This window comes from Pongo abelii, chromosome 1 (assembly GCF_028885655.2).
Source record: "Pongo abelii isolate AG06213 chromosome 1, NHGRI_mPonAbe1-v2.0_pri, whole genome shotgun sequence".
NCBI lineage: Eukaryota > Metazoa > Chordata > Mammalia > Primates > Hominidae > Pongo > Pongo abelii.
In genome coordinates, this window is record NC_071985.2 from 12,383,482 (window position 1) to 12,402,345 (window position 18,864).

Below are 18,864 nucleotides of genomic sequence, written 5' to 3' on the forward strand. Positions count from 1 at the left end.
TTGCACTTTGAGCAAACTGCCCAGCTACTGATCTAAAGCCACCCCTCCACTCACACAGTGACTGCCATCTCTCTCAACTCACAAGGTCATGGCTCTGGCAAATGCATCCTTTATCTCCTGCATCAATTCCTCCCTCTCTCCCCCAGATCATTCTCATCAGCTTACAAAAACATGTTGTCACAGCATCTACACACACACACACACACACACACACACACACACACACACACACACACACACACACACACACACACACACACACACACACACACACACACACACACACACACACACACACACACACACACACACACACACACACACACACACACACACACACACGCCCCTTCTGAACCTCGTATTTCCCCCCTGGTTTCCACCCCATTTCTTTGCTCCTCTTTATGGCAGAACTGTAAAAAGTTGCCTGTACTGCGGCTTCTGTTCTTCTGTTCTCTCTTGAACCCACTCCAATAAAGCTTTCATCTCCTTGGAAACAGTACAGCAAGATCACAAATGACCCCATTTCTAAATCCAATGGTAAACTCTTGGTCTCATCCCAGTTGATCTATCCACAACTCTTTAAACAGCTGATCATGCCCTTTCCTTTGACGCTTGTTCTTCACCTGGCTTCCAAGGGAACTCTCTCTTCTGACTCCCTCCTACCATACAGGCTGCTCCTTCTCATATCCTTCCCATGGTGTTTCCTCTTCTCCCCAGTGCCCTAAGCACTGTGGCTCTAAGACTCACTTAGTCCTAGGACTTCTCTACAGTCATTCCTTTGGTGAGCTCAGCCAGTGTCACTATTTTAAATAGCATGTACAAATAATTCCCAAAAAAAGGAATCCTATCTTCAAGCCAGACTTTGCCCATAAAATCCACTCATTTACACAACTGCACACTCGATATACCCACCACATACTATGTCCAAACCCAAACTTCTCCTTACCCCATCCCAAACCTGCTTCTCTCAGTCTTTCTTACCTCAGTAGCTCCTTCCTTTCAATTGCCCAAGCCACCAAATTCTAAAATTATCCCTGACTCCTCTTTCTTTCACAACCTATACCCAATGTGAATGCAAATCCTATTGGCTCTATGTTAAAAATATATGTAGAAATAGATGACTTTTAACATCCTCTTTTGCTTTCACCATGGCCCTAACCATCACCATATCTCATCTGAATTACAGCAATAAACTCAAACATTTCTGCTTTGGCCCTAACAGACCATTCTCCACAAAGAACCAGAGAGGTTTAAATGTAAGTCAGATCATATTCGCTCCTCTGTTCAAAACTTTTCAGTGGTGTCCCCACTCACTCTGAGTAACAATGTTAACCAAAAGTGTTAGGAATGGCCTCCAAGGCCCTATGTGATTTGACCTGCCACCTTTCCAACCTTGTATCTTCCCAGTCTCCTCCTCTCCCCTCTGCTCCAGCTACTCTGGCTTCCCTGTTGGTTTTCAAACAGGACAAGCATCTATCTACCTCAAGATTCCCTCTGCAAAGAACACTCTTCCCCTACATTTTCACATGGCTCCCCTAGGCTTCTGCTAAAATGTCACATCATCCATGAGGCCTTCCCAAACTACCCTACATAAAATAACATTCCCCCACCTCCATGCTGAGGGGGGATCAAATCCTCATTTCCCTTTACCATATTCAACACCATTCAACGTGTGTATACACACACACACACATTTATTATTTATTTTTTTTGGAGACAGAGTCTCACTCTGTCACCCAGGCTGGAGTGCAGTGGTGCAATCTCACCTCACTGCAACCTCAGTCTCCTGGGTTCAAGCAATTCTCACGCCTCAGCCTCCCCAGTAGCTAGGATTACAGGCATGCATCACCACATCTGGCTAATTTTTGTATTTTTAGTAGAGATGGGGTTTCACCATGTTGGCCAGGCTACTCTCGAACTCCTGAACTCAGGTGATCCGCCTGCCTCAGCCTCCCAAAGTGTTGGGATTACACGTGTGAGCCACCGCACCTGGCCAATTATTTATATATATATACACACGCACATCTATTTTTTTAAAATTTGTTATTCCCTTTGTCCCTAAGAATATAAATCATACAAGGACAGGGACTAGGTTTTATTCTCTGCTGTCTCCTGAGAGATTAGAATAGGGCCTGGCACATACTAAGTGCTCAGGATATATTTGAAGATATTTCCCTCATTAAAAAGTAACAGTTACTATACATATTTTTAAAAGGAGCATTCAGATAACAAAAAAGAGCTTCTGGAAAAAGAAGAAATAAAACTCAATAGACGGTTTGGAGGATAAATGTAGATATGAAAATCTCACCCGATGCAGAGCAAAACACCAGAGTTGGAAAATGGGAGAGAAATATAAGAAAATTAGGCAACCTGTCCAAAACATTCAATATCTCAATAATATATGTACCAAAAAAGAAAATAAAACAACTCAAGGACACTTCCTACCACTGCAGCTGTGAGTTTCACAAATGAAAGGCCTACTGAGTGCCAGCATAATGGATAGCTCATCATCGCGAGAGTTCAGAGCACGGTGGACACAAAAGATTCCCAAAGCCTCCAGAGAATAGAAAAACAAGTTTCACAAAAATAATCAGGAGTTAGAATAGCACTGGACTTCTTACCAATACCAGTGGGACCCAGAAGACAATGGAGCAGTACTTTCAAAACACAGAACAACTTCAAGTTTGCACTCCTATGCCCATGCAACTGCCAATTAAGTGTAAAAGTAGAATACAGCCATTTTCTGACACGTAAGGTTTCAAAAATATTTACTGCCATGTTTTCTTTCACAAGAAGCTATCAGAAAATGCACTCTACCAAATGACCAAAAAAAAAAAAAGATTAACCAAGAATTTGGAAAGTATGAGTTCTAAAAACCTAAGAGAAAGGCAATGGCACCCCAGGAGGAAGGTAAGGGACAGCTAGCAGTCACAGCTGTGCAGCTGGCCTACTTCCAGCTCATGTCAGAAGACTTGGAGGGAGAATTCTTCAAAAAAGTAGTATGACAGTCCTCTTAATGTGTCTGGCTACATTGGATATTGGAGATTTACACAACTAGGGGACAATCTGAAGGCGAAATACGTAGAAAACAATGCAAACAAAAAGATAAGTATTACCTTCATAGAAAACAAATAAAGAGTGAGAAAGGATAAGCAATCATAGTATACTACTGCATGGCTCAGCTTTTACACTGTTTAATAATGTAAGCACTGAAAACGATTATAGCTAAAATGAACTATATTGGGAAGGATAAAAGTAAAGCTGTACAGAGTCAGGGCAGTGGATGGTGAAAAGCTAAAAAATATTTAATCACTGTAGGAAGTCAATAAATAAAAACTAAAACTGGAATTTGAAGATAAAGAGGTAGATGCTACAAGAATCAGCTTAAAAAGCTGAAAGTGGGTACCTCAGGATCTAGAAGGCTGAGGGCTTTTGTTTTTCTTTTTGCTTACGGAACTATTTGTCTAACTATTTGCAGAAAATACAATTACCAAAAGGTCCCACACCACACTAAACTTGTAGTGGATGATAACAACTTTTCAGACGGACAATTTTAACAATGTGCCTCAAAATAGTAAATGTGTACACTCTTTGACATAGCAATCCCACTCCAATGAACTGACTCTAAAAAAAATCATTCTACAAGGGGAAATAGCTGCATGAATTAGGATATTCATTGGCCACTGAACTGTTCATGCTACTAAAAAATTAGAAACACAATTTCATTCAATAATAGATAGTAAGAAAACATACTGGAATGCAATGCAACCAGAAAACATGCAGTTTTAATCCCTATTCACTAAGATGGGAAAATGCCAACATTATGCTGAGTAGGGGAAAAGAGTTACAGAATACCAGGTATAATTTCGTTTATATAAAACTTTTCATTTGCTGAAACCTCTTTTGCTCTTTCTCCACGTGGCCATGTGGCTTGCTCTCTCATTTTATTCTGGTTTTCAAAAGTTCCCTCCTCAGAGGGGTCTTACAAGACCACCTGTTCTAAACAGGCCAACTCCTCCCTGACAGCCTTTTCACTAGACCATTTAGCACAGGCCCTGATGAATGAAACCAGATCTCCTAGGCCTGAATCCCAGCACTGCAAACTGTTAGCTGTGTGACAACCGCCAAGTCCTGGGACATCTCTGTGCTTTAGTTTCCTCACAAGACATTCAAAAATAACAAGAATACATACCCACAGTTTATATGCTTGGAGGAAGAACTGATTTAATGTGTGTTGTGTACTTGCTTGGTGTGAATTAAGGTTCAATATATGTTAATGATCAAAACTATCACTCTTTTGCATTCTTCTGGATGATCTGAATTTTTTCACAATGAAGAAAATGTATCTTTCAAACAAAAAAATGCATTTAAAAACAATTTCATTTCAAAAATACAAAACAAAGACAGAAAGGAAAGAAAAAGTACATATAATCCTAGTACTTGTTCATTGTCAGTATGTCCCCATTTGAGACCATCCCCATCTCAGATCATCCCTACCCCCCTAGTTGACAACCATCAAATTCTTTTCTCTGCTTATACAGACACACATATGTAAATGTAAGTACTTTTATATTAAGTAAAGTTGGGATCATGTCACTCATTTTTTTCATTTTTCAATATATTGAAGACATGGTTCCATCTCCTGATTCTTTTTAACTGCTGCACAGTATTCTATGTAGTAAGGACCAAGTTTAAGCATTCCCTAGTAATGGACATTTAGTGTTCTCAGCTTTTTGCTACCACAATGCTACAATAAATGTGAACACATATCCTTATATACTCAACCTTATTACTAGAATCCCAGCAAGGGCTTAATCATAAGAAACAGATTTTTTTAGTGGTTTTAAATAGGTACCAAAATATTCATACAAAGTTATGTGAAGTATAAAACATAACAATAATCAGTGTATCACACAGATGAACTATCATTATATTTGAAGCTTCCCATGTGCCCCACCCTGATTCTATGGCAGAGATATTATGAAGGCTGCCATTTATCAATCTTCTAATTTTTTCTTCTATTTGATAAAGGAAACTAATCTCAGTATTTCTTCATTTTTTATTTCTTTAATGTTTACAAAACTTAGTATCTTCTCATAAGTTTATTGGCTATTTGTTATTTCTTTTTATATAAATTGTTATTTCCTTTGTCCATTTTCCTACTGGGTTGACTGGGGTGTTTTGCTTTCTGACTTATACAAACTCTTTGCTTATTAGGAATATTCACCCACTGCTATTATTCATGTTGCAAATAGCTAACTTTATTTTAGTATATGGTTGGAAATGGGAATCTAACTTTATTTTCTTCCAAATGCACAGCCAGTCATCCCAATAGCATTTATTGAATACTTCAACCTTTCTCCATGAATGCAAAGACTTTACTATATATCAGATTTTCATATACAGTCATTGACCACATAAGGACACCTTAGTCAATGATGGATCATATAAACAACAATGGTTCTGTAAGGTTATAATACCATATTTTTACTGTAAATTTTCTATGTTTCGATACCTTTAGATACACAAATACATATCATTGTGTTATAGTTGCCTGTATATTCAGTACGGTAACATGCTATACTAGCTTATAACATAGAAACAATACACTATACCATCTAGCCTATGTGGGTAGTAGGCTATCCCATCTAGGTTGGTGTAAATACACTCTATGATGTTGGCACAATGACAAAATCACCTAATGATGTATTTCTCAGACCATATCTCCAATGTTAAGTAACACATCATGTATGACTGTATACAGATATGTGTACGTATATGTATATGAATGTATATAGAAAGAGATATATGTATATGCGTATTTATATATGTAGCTGTTTCAGACTTGCATTTTCTCCCACCACTATCTAACCTGGGTAACACAATGGATTACACCAAAAGAAATCACTCACCTGTCCTTCTTCATCAAAAGCCATGACCACCACAGCAGCTCCATACTTTTTAATCTTCCCGGCCTTCTCCAAGAAGTCGTCCTCTCCTTCCTTCAGACTAATGCTATTGACAATGCACTTCCCTTGGCAGCACTTTAACCCAGCTTCAATCACAGCAAAATTGGAGGAGTCGATGCACAAAGGTACCTGAGATCAGAAAGGCAAGAAAATCACAGAGAGGCCACAAGTCACTATCAATTACTTTTCAAAGGCTCCAAAGTATTCCCTGTTTTTTCTTTAGCAAAACAATAAACAAATAATAGTAGTATGTCAGAGACAGAATTTTAATATACTTGTTCTTTAAGCCCAAAATACCTGGAGTAATTTCAGTCTTATAAGATACTCCACGCATGGGCCAGGGATTTATAACTCAAAGATCATAGCTGAACATCAGAATGAAATCAGTGCGATCAGTTCACTGGCTTCAGTGCAGTACACTTTCAAGTGCCTAAGCCCCGAGGCCAACACCTCAGATAGGATTTAGACATCCCTGATCGGACTCAGGGATTAATGTTTAGCCTTGTGTCCTTTGGGAACAGCCCTCTAGCCAAGTTATTCAAATTCAACCTTCCCTTTAGAAAATCGAGTTCTTTACTGAAAAAAAAAAAAAAAAAAGAGTTTTAATATTAGAAAGGAAAAGCAGATCTAATTATCAACAAATGCATATAACTAAAATAAAGGACAAAACTGAAATGCACAGTTGAGAATAGGTTCCTTTTAATTCATACCTCTGTTCCAGGAAAGGTGAAAGGGCTTGAAGAATTAGATTGATACAAAGAAATGAAACGAGGCAACTGATCTAGGCAGCATTATTTTTATATTTTTAAAGACAGGGCCTTACTATGTTGCCTTGGCTGGTCTTGAACTCCTGAGCTCCAGGGACCCTCCCCACTCAGCCTCCTGAGTAGCTGAAACTACAGGTGCATACCACAGCTCCCAGCACAGGCCACATTATTCAATTAAGCCATTCAGTAAATAATTTAAGTGACTACCGTATTAGGCCCATACAGGGAAAACAGTAAGAAAGCCAGGTCTCTGGCTCCACTGAGTTTATAAAGATAAATAATTAAACAAGTAATGACACAAAGTGTGGTAAATGCTAAAAGCATAAGAGAAGCACAGACTGCCACGGAAGCATATTTCAGGGGCACCCAGTCTATGAAGCATGGAGAATGGGGCGGGAAAATCCAGGGAAAGCTTCCCAGGGCAGGAAACATTTCAACTGAGGACTGAAGAATGAGTAGTCAGCAATTTCCTAAGCCACGCCACCAAACAAGCAAAAAAGAACAGGCACTCTACCAGTTTTGCTTTTTCTTAGTATGCTAGTAAATGAGAGGTTTGCTAAGAAAAGGGTCAAATGCAGTGACAATACCAGGCTAGTGTATCGGCTTGTATTTGCTTGCTGATAGTTTGGTGTCCCAACCCTACTGGTGAAAAGGTGCCGGTAAAATGATTTTATGCTTTACCACATGGGTAGAAATTTGGCCTCCAATAAGTTGTGGTAGTAGGGCAAAACCAAGAAAGATAAGAAATTATTGTAGCAATCAGAACACTAATAATTTATTGAGCTACATGTGGTCCTTCACAGTTGATAAAGCACTTGCATCTTTACAATTCACAAAGGGGGTTTGATGATCCCATTTTAGAGATGAGGAAAGAAAGTAGGGTCAATAGTCCATTGACTTGATTGGGCCTTACAAGGCGAGTCTACCCTCTTCCTAATACTAAGCTGATAAACAACTGGCTATACCTCTGATTCTAACTAACTTTGAACAAGTTGTCTTGCTTCTTTGTACCTTAAATTCTCAAAATATTTATTCCCAGAGGAATGACGAGACTTTTTAGTAAAGAGTTTTAAGACACAAATGAAAGATGAGCAAATGTAATTCAGTACCTACCATAGACTGTAACTTGAATCTGCTGAAGCCTAATAAAAAACCAACAGCTCAACCTGAAAAATGCAACTCTTAGAGCACTAGGAAGTTTCTTTAAAAAAGAACTTCAAAAATCACTTCCTGCCAGGTACAGTGGCTCACAACTGCAATCCTACCACTTTGGGAAGCCAAGGCAGGAGGACTGCTTGAGCCTAGGAGTTCAAAATCAGCCTGGGAACACAGCAAGACCCGACCTCTCTACTAAAAATTTTTTTTAAATGATGCGTGCCTGTGGTCCCAGCTACTCAGGAGGCCAAAATGGGAGGAGCCTGAGGTTGCAGTGAGCTATGATTGCACCACTGCACTCCAGCCTGGGCCACAGAGCAAAACCCTGCCTCGGGGTGGGGGAGGAAAATCACTCCTCATAACAAACTTAACGGCAGAAAAACAAGGTAAGATTTTTAAAAATTTTAGAAGTCATTTAAAAATGTTTAAAAGACTGACACAAAAATCAACTTTCACCTTTTAAAGAACAAATGTAAAAGCTGACATAATCTCTTGATTTAATCTTGTTTTATATTTTTGTCTTAATCTGATAAGCCTAAAAGTTCTCTCCTTCCTGTTATAAGAAAGAATTCACTGAGTTCCCTTGCCTAGGGTAGATATAAAGCCAATGATTTTCCTTCACAGACATGGAAAGTGGGTTGTTAGTCTGTCCAGACACCTGAGGAGACTCAATTCTCACGAACAATCCCAGAAGCCTTGGAAACAGCCAGGCTGAAGCCACAGCTGTCTCCAAGATCTGTTTTATATGGAAAGGTTATCATTATCTGAGAAAGCTGACAATCAGAAACTACTGTGCTTTCAATGTTGAGAAACAGAAAACCAGTTATTGAGTTCACAGATTAATGGGACAACTGGCACAGTTAAATGAGTGTCAAAGTGAGACAAGTAAATCCCCCGGATAAATATAAACTTTGTATAACCTTTGCAATGTCTGGCTCGGAAGCAATTAAATTGCAAAATCTAGTCATTGCACTTGGACCATCTAGCATGCCATCATCCATGTTGACATCCAGCACCTGGGCTCCCATTTCCACCTGCACTTTGGCAACACACAAGGCTTCCTGAAGGAAGAATGAGAGAGGAAGCAGCATTAGGAGACAGTACCTGGAGGAAAGGCTAACGAGGTAATTCCTTACCCTTCCCAGCAATCCTTCAAATTACACAGACTACCTAGCCAGACTCCCTGATTCTGAGCCTGCTGTCCTCTCATCACTCATCACAGACTAACCTTTCTTACACATCTCTTCCATCACATCATCTCACTGCTTAGAATCCACCAAAGCTGTTTTCCTACCATAAAGATTCTAAATCCCTCAGCATGGCAGTCAAGGCCCTCTGAGCTGGCCCCACCTTCTTACCCAACTGAACTTCCCATTCCACCCCCACTGGAGCCTTCACCCAGCCAAATCTGTTCCCTCCTCTTTGCTGCAGATCATGTTGTCCCCTCTGCTTGGAACGCAATCCCTTTCCCTTCCACATTGTTTAAGACCCAGCTCAAGCCCCATCTCCTCCAAAAAAAGTCCTTAGAGAAACCATCCAAAACTATATAACTCTTCAGTATTTGCCAAAAACTATATAACTCTTCAGTATCTGCCGAAAGTATTCATTGCAGGCTGTTAATAGGAGTTACATGAAAAGAAATGTGAATTAAATAAATTTCAGCAGGTTTTTATAACACTGGAAGGCTTTTCAAATTCTTTAATGCACTATTACACACTGCAACCTTCCCAAAACAGAATACAGCATTTCCCACTTATGACCGTCTAAGGAATATTTTGTAGGATAAGTGTTCCAAAAAGTCTTATATACTTCCCACTCTGAACAATGCTGAGCAAAATATACATGTTCCATAATACTTTCTAAGTAACATGGCAGAGACTTTTTGTTTATTTAACTGTACACTTCATAGTGTAATAAAATAAGCAAGGATAAAATCAATAGTAGATGCTGATGTTGTCTTGATTTTTTTTTAGCCCAAGAAAATAAAATAGAAACTTTTAGCACTCATTGTGATAGAACAGGCATGAAACCCTATGGCATATGCCACAAGGAAACACCATATGTAGTAAGCCAAGGCCACATAGAGTAAAAGGATCACAATTAAATTCAGTAAATCTGGACCATGTGTGGTGGCTCATGCCTGTAATCCCAGCACTTTGGGAGGCCGAGACAGGCAGATCACTTGAGGTCAAGAGTTCAAGACCAGTCTGGCCAACATGGCAAAACTCCATCTCTACTAAAAATACAAAAATTAGCTGGGCCTGGTGGCATGAGCCCATAGTCCCAGCTTCTCTGGAGGCTGGGGCAGGAGAATCGCTTGAACCTGGGAGGTGGAGGTTGCAGTGAGCCAAGATCATGCCATCGCACTCCAGCCTGGGTAACAGAGCAAGACTCTGTCTCAAAATAAATAAATCAATTAATTAATTCAGTAAATCAAAAAATGTTTTCTAGTATCAATACTAACTTAAATAATATAAAGAATAAAAAGAAGTGTAAATCACAATCCTGGTTCTTAAAGAGTTTGTATCTAGTTGGGGGCACATGTCACAGTCACATAAAAAATTACTGGGCACTGCCATACAATGTGTGGGTCAAATGCCAAGATGACCTCAACATCCAAGAAAGGGAAAGGTCTCTACAAACCAAAATGGAGAAAGCTAACTGAGAGGGAGCATCTTCAGCTGACTAACGGGGGATGGATGGAGCAAACAGACAGGAGATAAGATAGTAAGCAACAGGGTCAAAAGACGTGGAAAACGGAAATGCCAATATCTGACCTATTTCTTAAGAATCATGGAATAACAGCTTCAAGGTCTAACCTTCCCAAACAAGCTCAGAGAGATGAAGTGGTTTGTTTAAAGACGTATGAGTTGGACAAGAACACAGGACTGGAACTTCTTTCAGGTCAATGTTTTTTCCACTAAACCACAAAGGGATCACTAAGTCACAAAAGCTAGACTAATGAAGAGTCACCTGTCCCTTCCTGTTTCTACTGTCCCCTCCTACTGTTTCCACTAGGCAGAGATAGCAGATTAAGGGCACATGCTTGGGAGACTTGGGTTCTATCATTTACTTGCTGTAAAACAATAGGCAAGTTATTTAACCTCCCCAAGCCTCCATCTCTACACCTGTAAAATGGGGATAACCACAGTACCTATCTCCACCAGGCTGTGATGATTAAATGAGTAATGACATAAAGTGCTTAGCACAGTGACTGGCACATAGAAAGACCTTATTAAATGATAGGTATTATTACTTCCACCTGTTTGCTTCTTCCTAAAATGCTCAGTGTCAAATCTATCAAATCCACCAAAGGGACACCATAGAATAGGCATAAGAATCAAAACATAATAGAAACACTGCCAACTGAAGAACACTATATGGCTAGGAAGAGTCACTGGCACTTCAGAAGGAAGCAAACAAGAACAAAGGCACAGAGTCAAAACCGAGCCTCCTGGAATGTTCAGATGACAGATCAGGATGGGAGGGCAGTTTAACACCTAAGTGAAGAGGACGGAATGACAGACTAAGGAATTTCAGTTTTATCCCATACGCAAAAAAAAGTCACCCTGTGGAACTTCCAAACTGGGAAGGCCCATGATGGATGTATACAGGAGCACTGGACAGCAGCAAGAATGAGGGGAAGAGGACCAACAGGGAAGTGGTGAAACTGGGCAACCAGGCCCTGCTAATGTGCCAGCTGAGGGACTGGGAAGGAAGACGCGCCTCCAGGGATGCCATCAGGTAATAATGAACAGGCCCATGAAGGGGGATAAATGGTCTTTTCCTTGTTATGAAAACTAAATCAGCTCCGGTACTGGTTTCTGGAAGATCTCCTAAAGGTTGCAAAAAAGTGAGGAAAGTTGGATGATAAAGTTAATTATCATTAAAGCCCAGGCGAAATTCCTCCATTTTTAAATTCATATTTTCATAGGAAAATCTATCCAGGAGTCTTGGGTATGCTCTGTATGGATTAAATTTTGCTCATCCACAGAGTGACCGAGCTTAAAAACACCATGGCTAAAACTATCACATAAACTTTCCAGGGCAAGGGCCTATTTCTTTCATTTGTTTATTTTAGTCTACAGCTAACAAGATCCATAATACCCTCAACAGTCGGCGTTTGATGCGGTCATAAGGAACTGACAGGAATTTTCTTGTCTTTCCCTTTCCCTAGAAGGATTTGTGAGAAGACAAAATAAAAAGCCTTCTCAAATTTTTTAACTTATTTCATGATTAATAGAAATAGCTAGAACCTGGATCCCATCTCATCCTACTTCATACACCAAATGCAGTACTTTTTAACAAATATTGACAATAGCAGCTTCAATTTTTCAAAGCCTCGTCCTCCCACCAGCCCAGCCTGCTGCAAACACACATTACCATCTTCTCACACTTTCTAGCAGCTCTGCTAATAACACTATCAAAGGCAGAGAGCTGTTTCATTTACATGCTGTCTAGCCAAAGACATGGGCAGATGCCTCAGGGGTCTTATTAAGATGCTCACTTCATAGTTTCCTGCCATGATGAGTTTAGCAAACTTCCTTGATCCTGCAACGTTACAGCGCTCTCCAATGTTAACAAAGTTGGTGTACGGTCCAATCCTGAAGGGCTCTAGACCTTAAAAGGAGAAGCATTTTGAAAAATTTCTGCAAATGCATATGGATGACATGAGACAGACAGACACAAATGGATTCAATAAGAAAGAGAAGTTCCTGCGCCATAGCCCATCTGAGCAGATAGGAGATCCAATGTGGAAACAGGGCCATAGTTATCTCTAGGGAAATTCAAATGCAGTAAAGGCTATTTGTTACAACTATATTTACAACCAGAACTCTCAAAAGAAGAAATATTTCAGAGTTTTATGTTGCAAATAACCTGAAGGACCAAATCATACCATCTCTGAGAAAAAAGGAAAAATAATCATCAACCCCTATTTAACCAAGAGGCTGAGGCAAAAACCATGGACAAAGTTAGAATTGAAAGAGGGGTGTTCCACAGCTGTCTGCTCAGATACTAGCTTGAAGCTATATGAAGTAAGCTTTTTTAATCCCACCAATGGTGTATTTACGACATCACTTCATTTCTTTGATGCAGAGGCCTAGAACCCATAATCAACAAGGCTGAATCAGGGACCCAGGCTGAGACCTGAGAGACAGGAGCCACTGTGGCAGGTCTATCACTAATGAGCTGACTCTAGGTAAGCCAGGTGGACTTCTGGTGCCTGTTTCCTTATCTACCAACATAATAACATCTCCCCTGCCACTGGCCAATTTAGGGGCAAATATCAGATAATACATGTGGATATATCACACTGAAGTAAAAACATACAGTGTAAAGTATCACTATAGAAAAGGCTCTGAACTGTTTTTGTTCTATTCATTACATTTAAAGTATTAGGAGAGGCAGTCTCACTAGATGGTTATAGGCAGGTTCTGGGGACAGACGGCCTTGGGCTCAAATCACTTACCTGAATGAACAACCCTGGGGCAACTTCCCACATGCCTCTGAGTTTACAAAGACAGTAAAGCGTCTGCTTTATACTGTTATTGTAAAAATGAAACTGAATAACACTGATAGGCACAGAATTAGCACCCATAATCACTGCTTTCATTGTTAATAAAAGAAAATGGCTTTTGAGACCTTTGCCAAAGCATGGGCTGAGGAAGAAACAGATATGAGGCAGAGAAAAATAATGACTATAAACTGGGTCATTATACAAGCATTCCAGGCCCCTTGGTGCACTGATAGAGATTATCGCTTTCCACACACAGTATTGGCTTATGATTTCCCTTCCATCTGGCAATGATCCTCATGGCCCCAGCATTCCATGCTAGTCGCAGGGTATGCCCGATCCTAGCCTGACCCTGAGGTTCCCAGGACAGGCAAGCAGGGAGCCAACATTTTAATGCTGACATTTCTGTGTGACTCCCCCGCCAAAAGCATCTCACACAAAGTGCTTATGATCTATTATGAATGTGAAGTACTTGATACAAAGATCACACTTCTCTCAAGCTTGTGATTTATAAAAGAACAATTTTAAACAGCACATTTGATGTCACTCTTTTAAAATCTGATGGAAGGTGATTGTTGAAAACAATTTAGCAATAGCGTATGACATTCAAATTGAAGAAAAAATTCTTTTATTCTTACATATAAATTATTTTTTAAAATCTTATGTAAATGGCTCTCTTGTTTCAATTTTGGCAAAGGCTGAATGTTTTCCACTCTTAGGGCTTGGCTGAAGTAATGCACTAAGTCCTAGGGATGAAATAAATACATTTTCCTGCCACACCTCTCTCTGATAAAAGCCACTATTTCCAGAGAGGGAGTATCATAAACCATGAATCCCACTTTTCCTAACCTCATCCTCTCCCTTCTGGAGTATTAAAAAAATAAAATAAAAAGGCTAGCCTGAACATAGTTGGTATGTGTTAACCCAACTTCACACTCACTGATTGGGATTAATTCTGTGCTATGTTCTGAGTGAGAAAAGTAGACACTACTTTTGCTGTCATTTGTAATTTATTTTACTTTTCATAGGACAATATATTCAACAAAAATATTTCAATTCAGAGAGATGTTAAATTCTAAGCTATTAGGGAACATAATTCCTCATATGTGTTATTTGCAGGTTCTCTAAAAATCATACTTTTTCTGCTTAAAGTTACCATTTAATACATCATGAACATACTGAAGCAAAAATATGAAATTTAAAGTTATTTTTCTAACAATTGGCCTGATGACCTAGTTTACTAACGTTCCTTGTTTCAACACAAAATTCATGCTGAAAAAGGGAGGCTACCTACCTCAAAGGATTGTTGAGAACCAAAGAGAAAAAAAATACCACAAGTCTTTGTAAAGTCCTAAACATGTGGCAAATGTAAGATTACAAGAATGTTTTAGAAACAATTTTCTAGGAAGATGCTACTGCCATTACCAAACATTACACCTTGGCAGTTTGGAATTTTCAGTAACTAGTATCAACCTGAAAATTAAAATTGTTAGGCTGTGGCCAAGAGTATGTTTTCAAAACAGTGGACAATAAAGATAGGATCATCAAGCTCCCACCGAGGACTCTACCTGGGCAAATCACCTGGGCCTTCCTTCACTTTTACCCTAAAGTTGATGTCATCTTGCCCCAGCCCTGGAAAAACAAAGGGTTCTTCACTAGAATTCATTTAAGTGCCAAGAATATATGGATTCTTCTTCGACCTAATAAGCAAGCTGCCTAGCACAAATATCACTACCACTTAGAATACTCACATTCCACAAATGGTTTCTGAAATCATGAATACCAGGTCTTTATGACTTACCAGACAGTAACATATGTCCTTCAAAAGTAGTGGCAGGTGGAACTCTAGGCTTACAATTTTTCACAGCTTCAGCAATTTCCCTGAGTTGAAAGAGGAAACACTACATCCATTAATTCAGAATAAAATATATTTAATGAAACTAATTTCAAAACTAATTTTAACTATAAAATTAAGTCTATTTAACATAACTATACATATAATTATATATCTACTTCCAAATGTGCAGCAACAATCATGTCTTTTAATTTTCTCAACAATGTAGAAAATTAATCTATAAACTGTACCTTTTATGTGCCTGCCCATAGGCTATGCGCTGGCTATGTTGTTTTTACTTTCTGAGACGTGAACCTGGAGCTACATGACAGTTTGCACAAATGCAAACAGCAAACTTCCTTCCATCTTCCCCACATCCACAGATGTCTTTTACTCTGTCAAATCTATACACACACAATCCTTGCTTCCTACTCAAAATTTGAACAGAAAAAGGATTTCACCTTTGACAAGAAGGAGCAGGCACAAGCAGAGGGGCTAGGAGAGGAGAGAATTAGGTCCAGTGGATCTGCTTTTACTACAGCACACACACAGTAGGGAGGGTACATAGCCATAAAGCACTAAAACTCCAAAATAATTACTCTTAAAGATTTGTTTTAGTCATTCACACTCCCTTTAACCTTATCAGTTTTAATAAATCGTGTCTTTGATCAACCAGAAAAATCTGGCTACTCCACTAAATTTATCAGGACCAGTAAGAATTGCTCTACTCTACTGTCCCCAAATTAGAATGTGAATGTCTAAGTAAAAGAAGCAAACATATACACAGACAGATACAAATATAGACACACACACACATATACACAGATAGAAATACAGACACACGCAAACATATACACAGACAGATAGAAATACAGACACACACAAACATATACACAGACAGATAGAAATACAGACACACGCAAACATATACACAGACAGATAGAAATACAGACACACGCAAACATATACACAGACAGATAGAAATGCAGACACACGCAAACATATACACAGACAGATAGAAATACAGACACACGCAAACATATACACAGACAGATAGAAATACAGACACACGCAAACATATACACAGACAGATAGAAATACAGACACATGCAAACATATACAGACAGATAGAAATGCAGACACACGCAAACATATACACAGACAGATAGAAATACAGACACACGCAAACATATACACAGACAGATAGAAATACAGACACACGCAAACATATACACAGACAGAAATACAGACACACGCAAACATATACACAGACAGATAGAAATACAGACACACGCAAACATATACACAGACAGACAGAAATACAGACACACGCAAACATATACACAGACAGATAGAAATACAGACACACGCAAACATATACACAGACAGATAGAAATACAGACACACGCAAACATATACACAGACAGAAATACAGACACACACAAACATATACACAGATAGAAATATAGACACACGCAAACACACAGACAGACATTTAAAACAACCACAGACAGATACAAATACAGACACACGCAAACATACAGACAGACATTTAAAACAACTCCTCTTTTTAAAGAGGAAACAAAAACAAAAAGAAATAGTTGCTGATCCAAAGATAAGCAATATTTAACTACTGACAGCTTTCAGAAATTATTTACAAGATATTTTTAAAATTATCATTTAGGCCAGGCGTGGTGGCTCACGCCTGTAATCCCAGCACTTTGGGAGGCCAAGGCGGGCGGATCACGAGGTCAGGAGACCAAGACCATTCTGGCTAACAAGGTGAAACCCCGTCTCTACTAAAAATACAAAAAATTAGCCGGGCGTGGTGGCGGGTGCCTGTAGTCCCAGCTACTCAGGAGGCTGAGGCAGGAGAATGGCGTGAACCTGGGAGGCGGAGCTTGTAGTGAGCCGAGATTGCACCACTGCACTCCAGCCTGGGCAACAGAGCAAGACTCCGTCTCAAAAAATATATATATATTATTTACTAAGAGTCTATCACATCAGTCAACAAAAGCAGTGAACTACAAGGTAACTCAGTAGAGTGAACATATGACACACATGAAAACAGACTTGGAACAGTGAGATCACTGGCTGGAAACATGATCATCAGTCACTCCAGGGAAAAAACAAATATAAACAGTCCTAAACGATGTTCCATTTCACTGAATCCCAATCTTCCTATAAGCTATAAAACTCTAAGGAATTAAACATAGGGTCATGCTCGTTTCGCTCCCTTCCTTCATACACTCACTTGAAAACATGAATTAAGCAACCACTGTGTACCCAGGCAAAGTGAAGACACTTCTCCTGACCTCAAGATACCTGTTGTCTTATTGTCTTTTCCTTCCACGAGGGAATCTAATGGAGGCCTGTTATTTGCCCACAATAAATATGAGCTGTCCTCTTTGAGCATTCAAATATTACTCAGGTATTTAAGGATAGAATATCATAATATCTGGGATTTATTTTACATAGTCCGGGGGAAAAGTTGAGGGATAGATGAAATAAGAATGGAAAAACATCGAAAATTATGGCAACTATGTGACAGGCATATAGAGGTCCATTTTATTATTTCTCTAAAATTTGTCATAATATAAAGGTGTAGGAGCTTGTTAGGAAGGGCTGCCATAACGAAGTGCCAAAGATTGGGTGGCTTAAATAACAGAAATGTATTTTCTCACAATTTGGAGGACAGAAGTCTGAGTTGAAGGCATCAGGCAGGGTTAGTTTCTTTTAAGGCCTCTTTCATGACTTGTAGATAGCTGTTCTTCCCTGTGTCTTGACATGGTCTTGCCTCTGTGTGCGCATTTGTGTCCTGCTCTTAAAAGGACACCAATCATATTCACCTGTATGGCCTCATTTTACCTTAGTCGCCTCTTTAAAGGCCTTATCTCCAAATACAGCCCACATTCTGAAACAGTAGGGGTTAAAACTTCAACATACAAATTTTGGAAGGACACAATCAGCCCATACAAAAGGTACATATTTAGATTATTACCTGATTATCCACTTGGTTTTAGATACATTGTCTATAGGTGATTATTACCTGATATGATCTGGTGTTGAACCACAGCATCCTCCAACTATATTGACCAAGCCATCCATAGCAAAATCCTGCATTTAGGAAGAGACAAAGTTTCAGCAAGTTCATCTGAATTCTAAACTCATTACCACCAATTCAACATAAAAGCCATCTATACTTCCTGAATAACTAAGACTATACTAAAAAGAGAGTCAAACATACTTAACTCTAGATATAAACATGTCACATGCCCTAGACATAGGATAAAAGCAAAGAATAGTTCAGATGCTGCAAAATCCTTTACACCATTTAAAATGCAGTGAGAGGCTGGGTATGGTGGCTCACACCTATAATCTCAGCACTTTGGGAGGCCAAGGCAGGAGGATCACTTGAGGCCAGGAATTTGAGATCAGCCTGGACAATATAGCAAGACCTCATCTCTACAAAAAATTTAAAAATTAGCTGGGCATGGTGGCATGTGTTTATAGTCCCAGCTACTCAGGAGGCTAGGTGGGAGGATCACTTGAGCCCAGGAGTTCGAAGCTACAGTAAGCTATGATCACACCACTGAACTTCAGCCTAAGCAACACAGCAAGACC

The 18,864-nt window shown here is 39.4% G+C and overlaps 1 protein-coding gene across 5 annotated transcripts in view; it reads right to left on the bottom strand.

The window, feature by feature from the left end:
- MTR (5-methyltetrahydrofolate-homocysteine methyltransferase) overlaps positions 1-18,864 on the bottom strand; it is a 106,948-nt gene that overhangs the window by 56,901 nt on the left and 31,183 nt on the right. For 4 of the 5 annotated variants that reach the window (XM_024232989.3, XM_054527936.2, XM_054527968.2 and 1 more), the window contains 5 exon segments: positions 18,290-18,357; positions 15,208-15,287; positions 12,399-12,511; positions 8,812-8,952; positions 5,913-6,098 (listed from right to left, as the gene is read on the bottom strand). In XM_024232989.3, the coding sequence (XP_024088757.1) occupies positions 5,913-6,098; positions 8,812-8,952; positions 12,399-12,511; positions 15,208-15,287; positions 18,290-18,357 (588 nt within the window). 5 annotated transcript variants of the gene reach the window in all.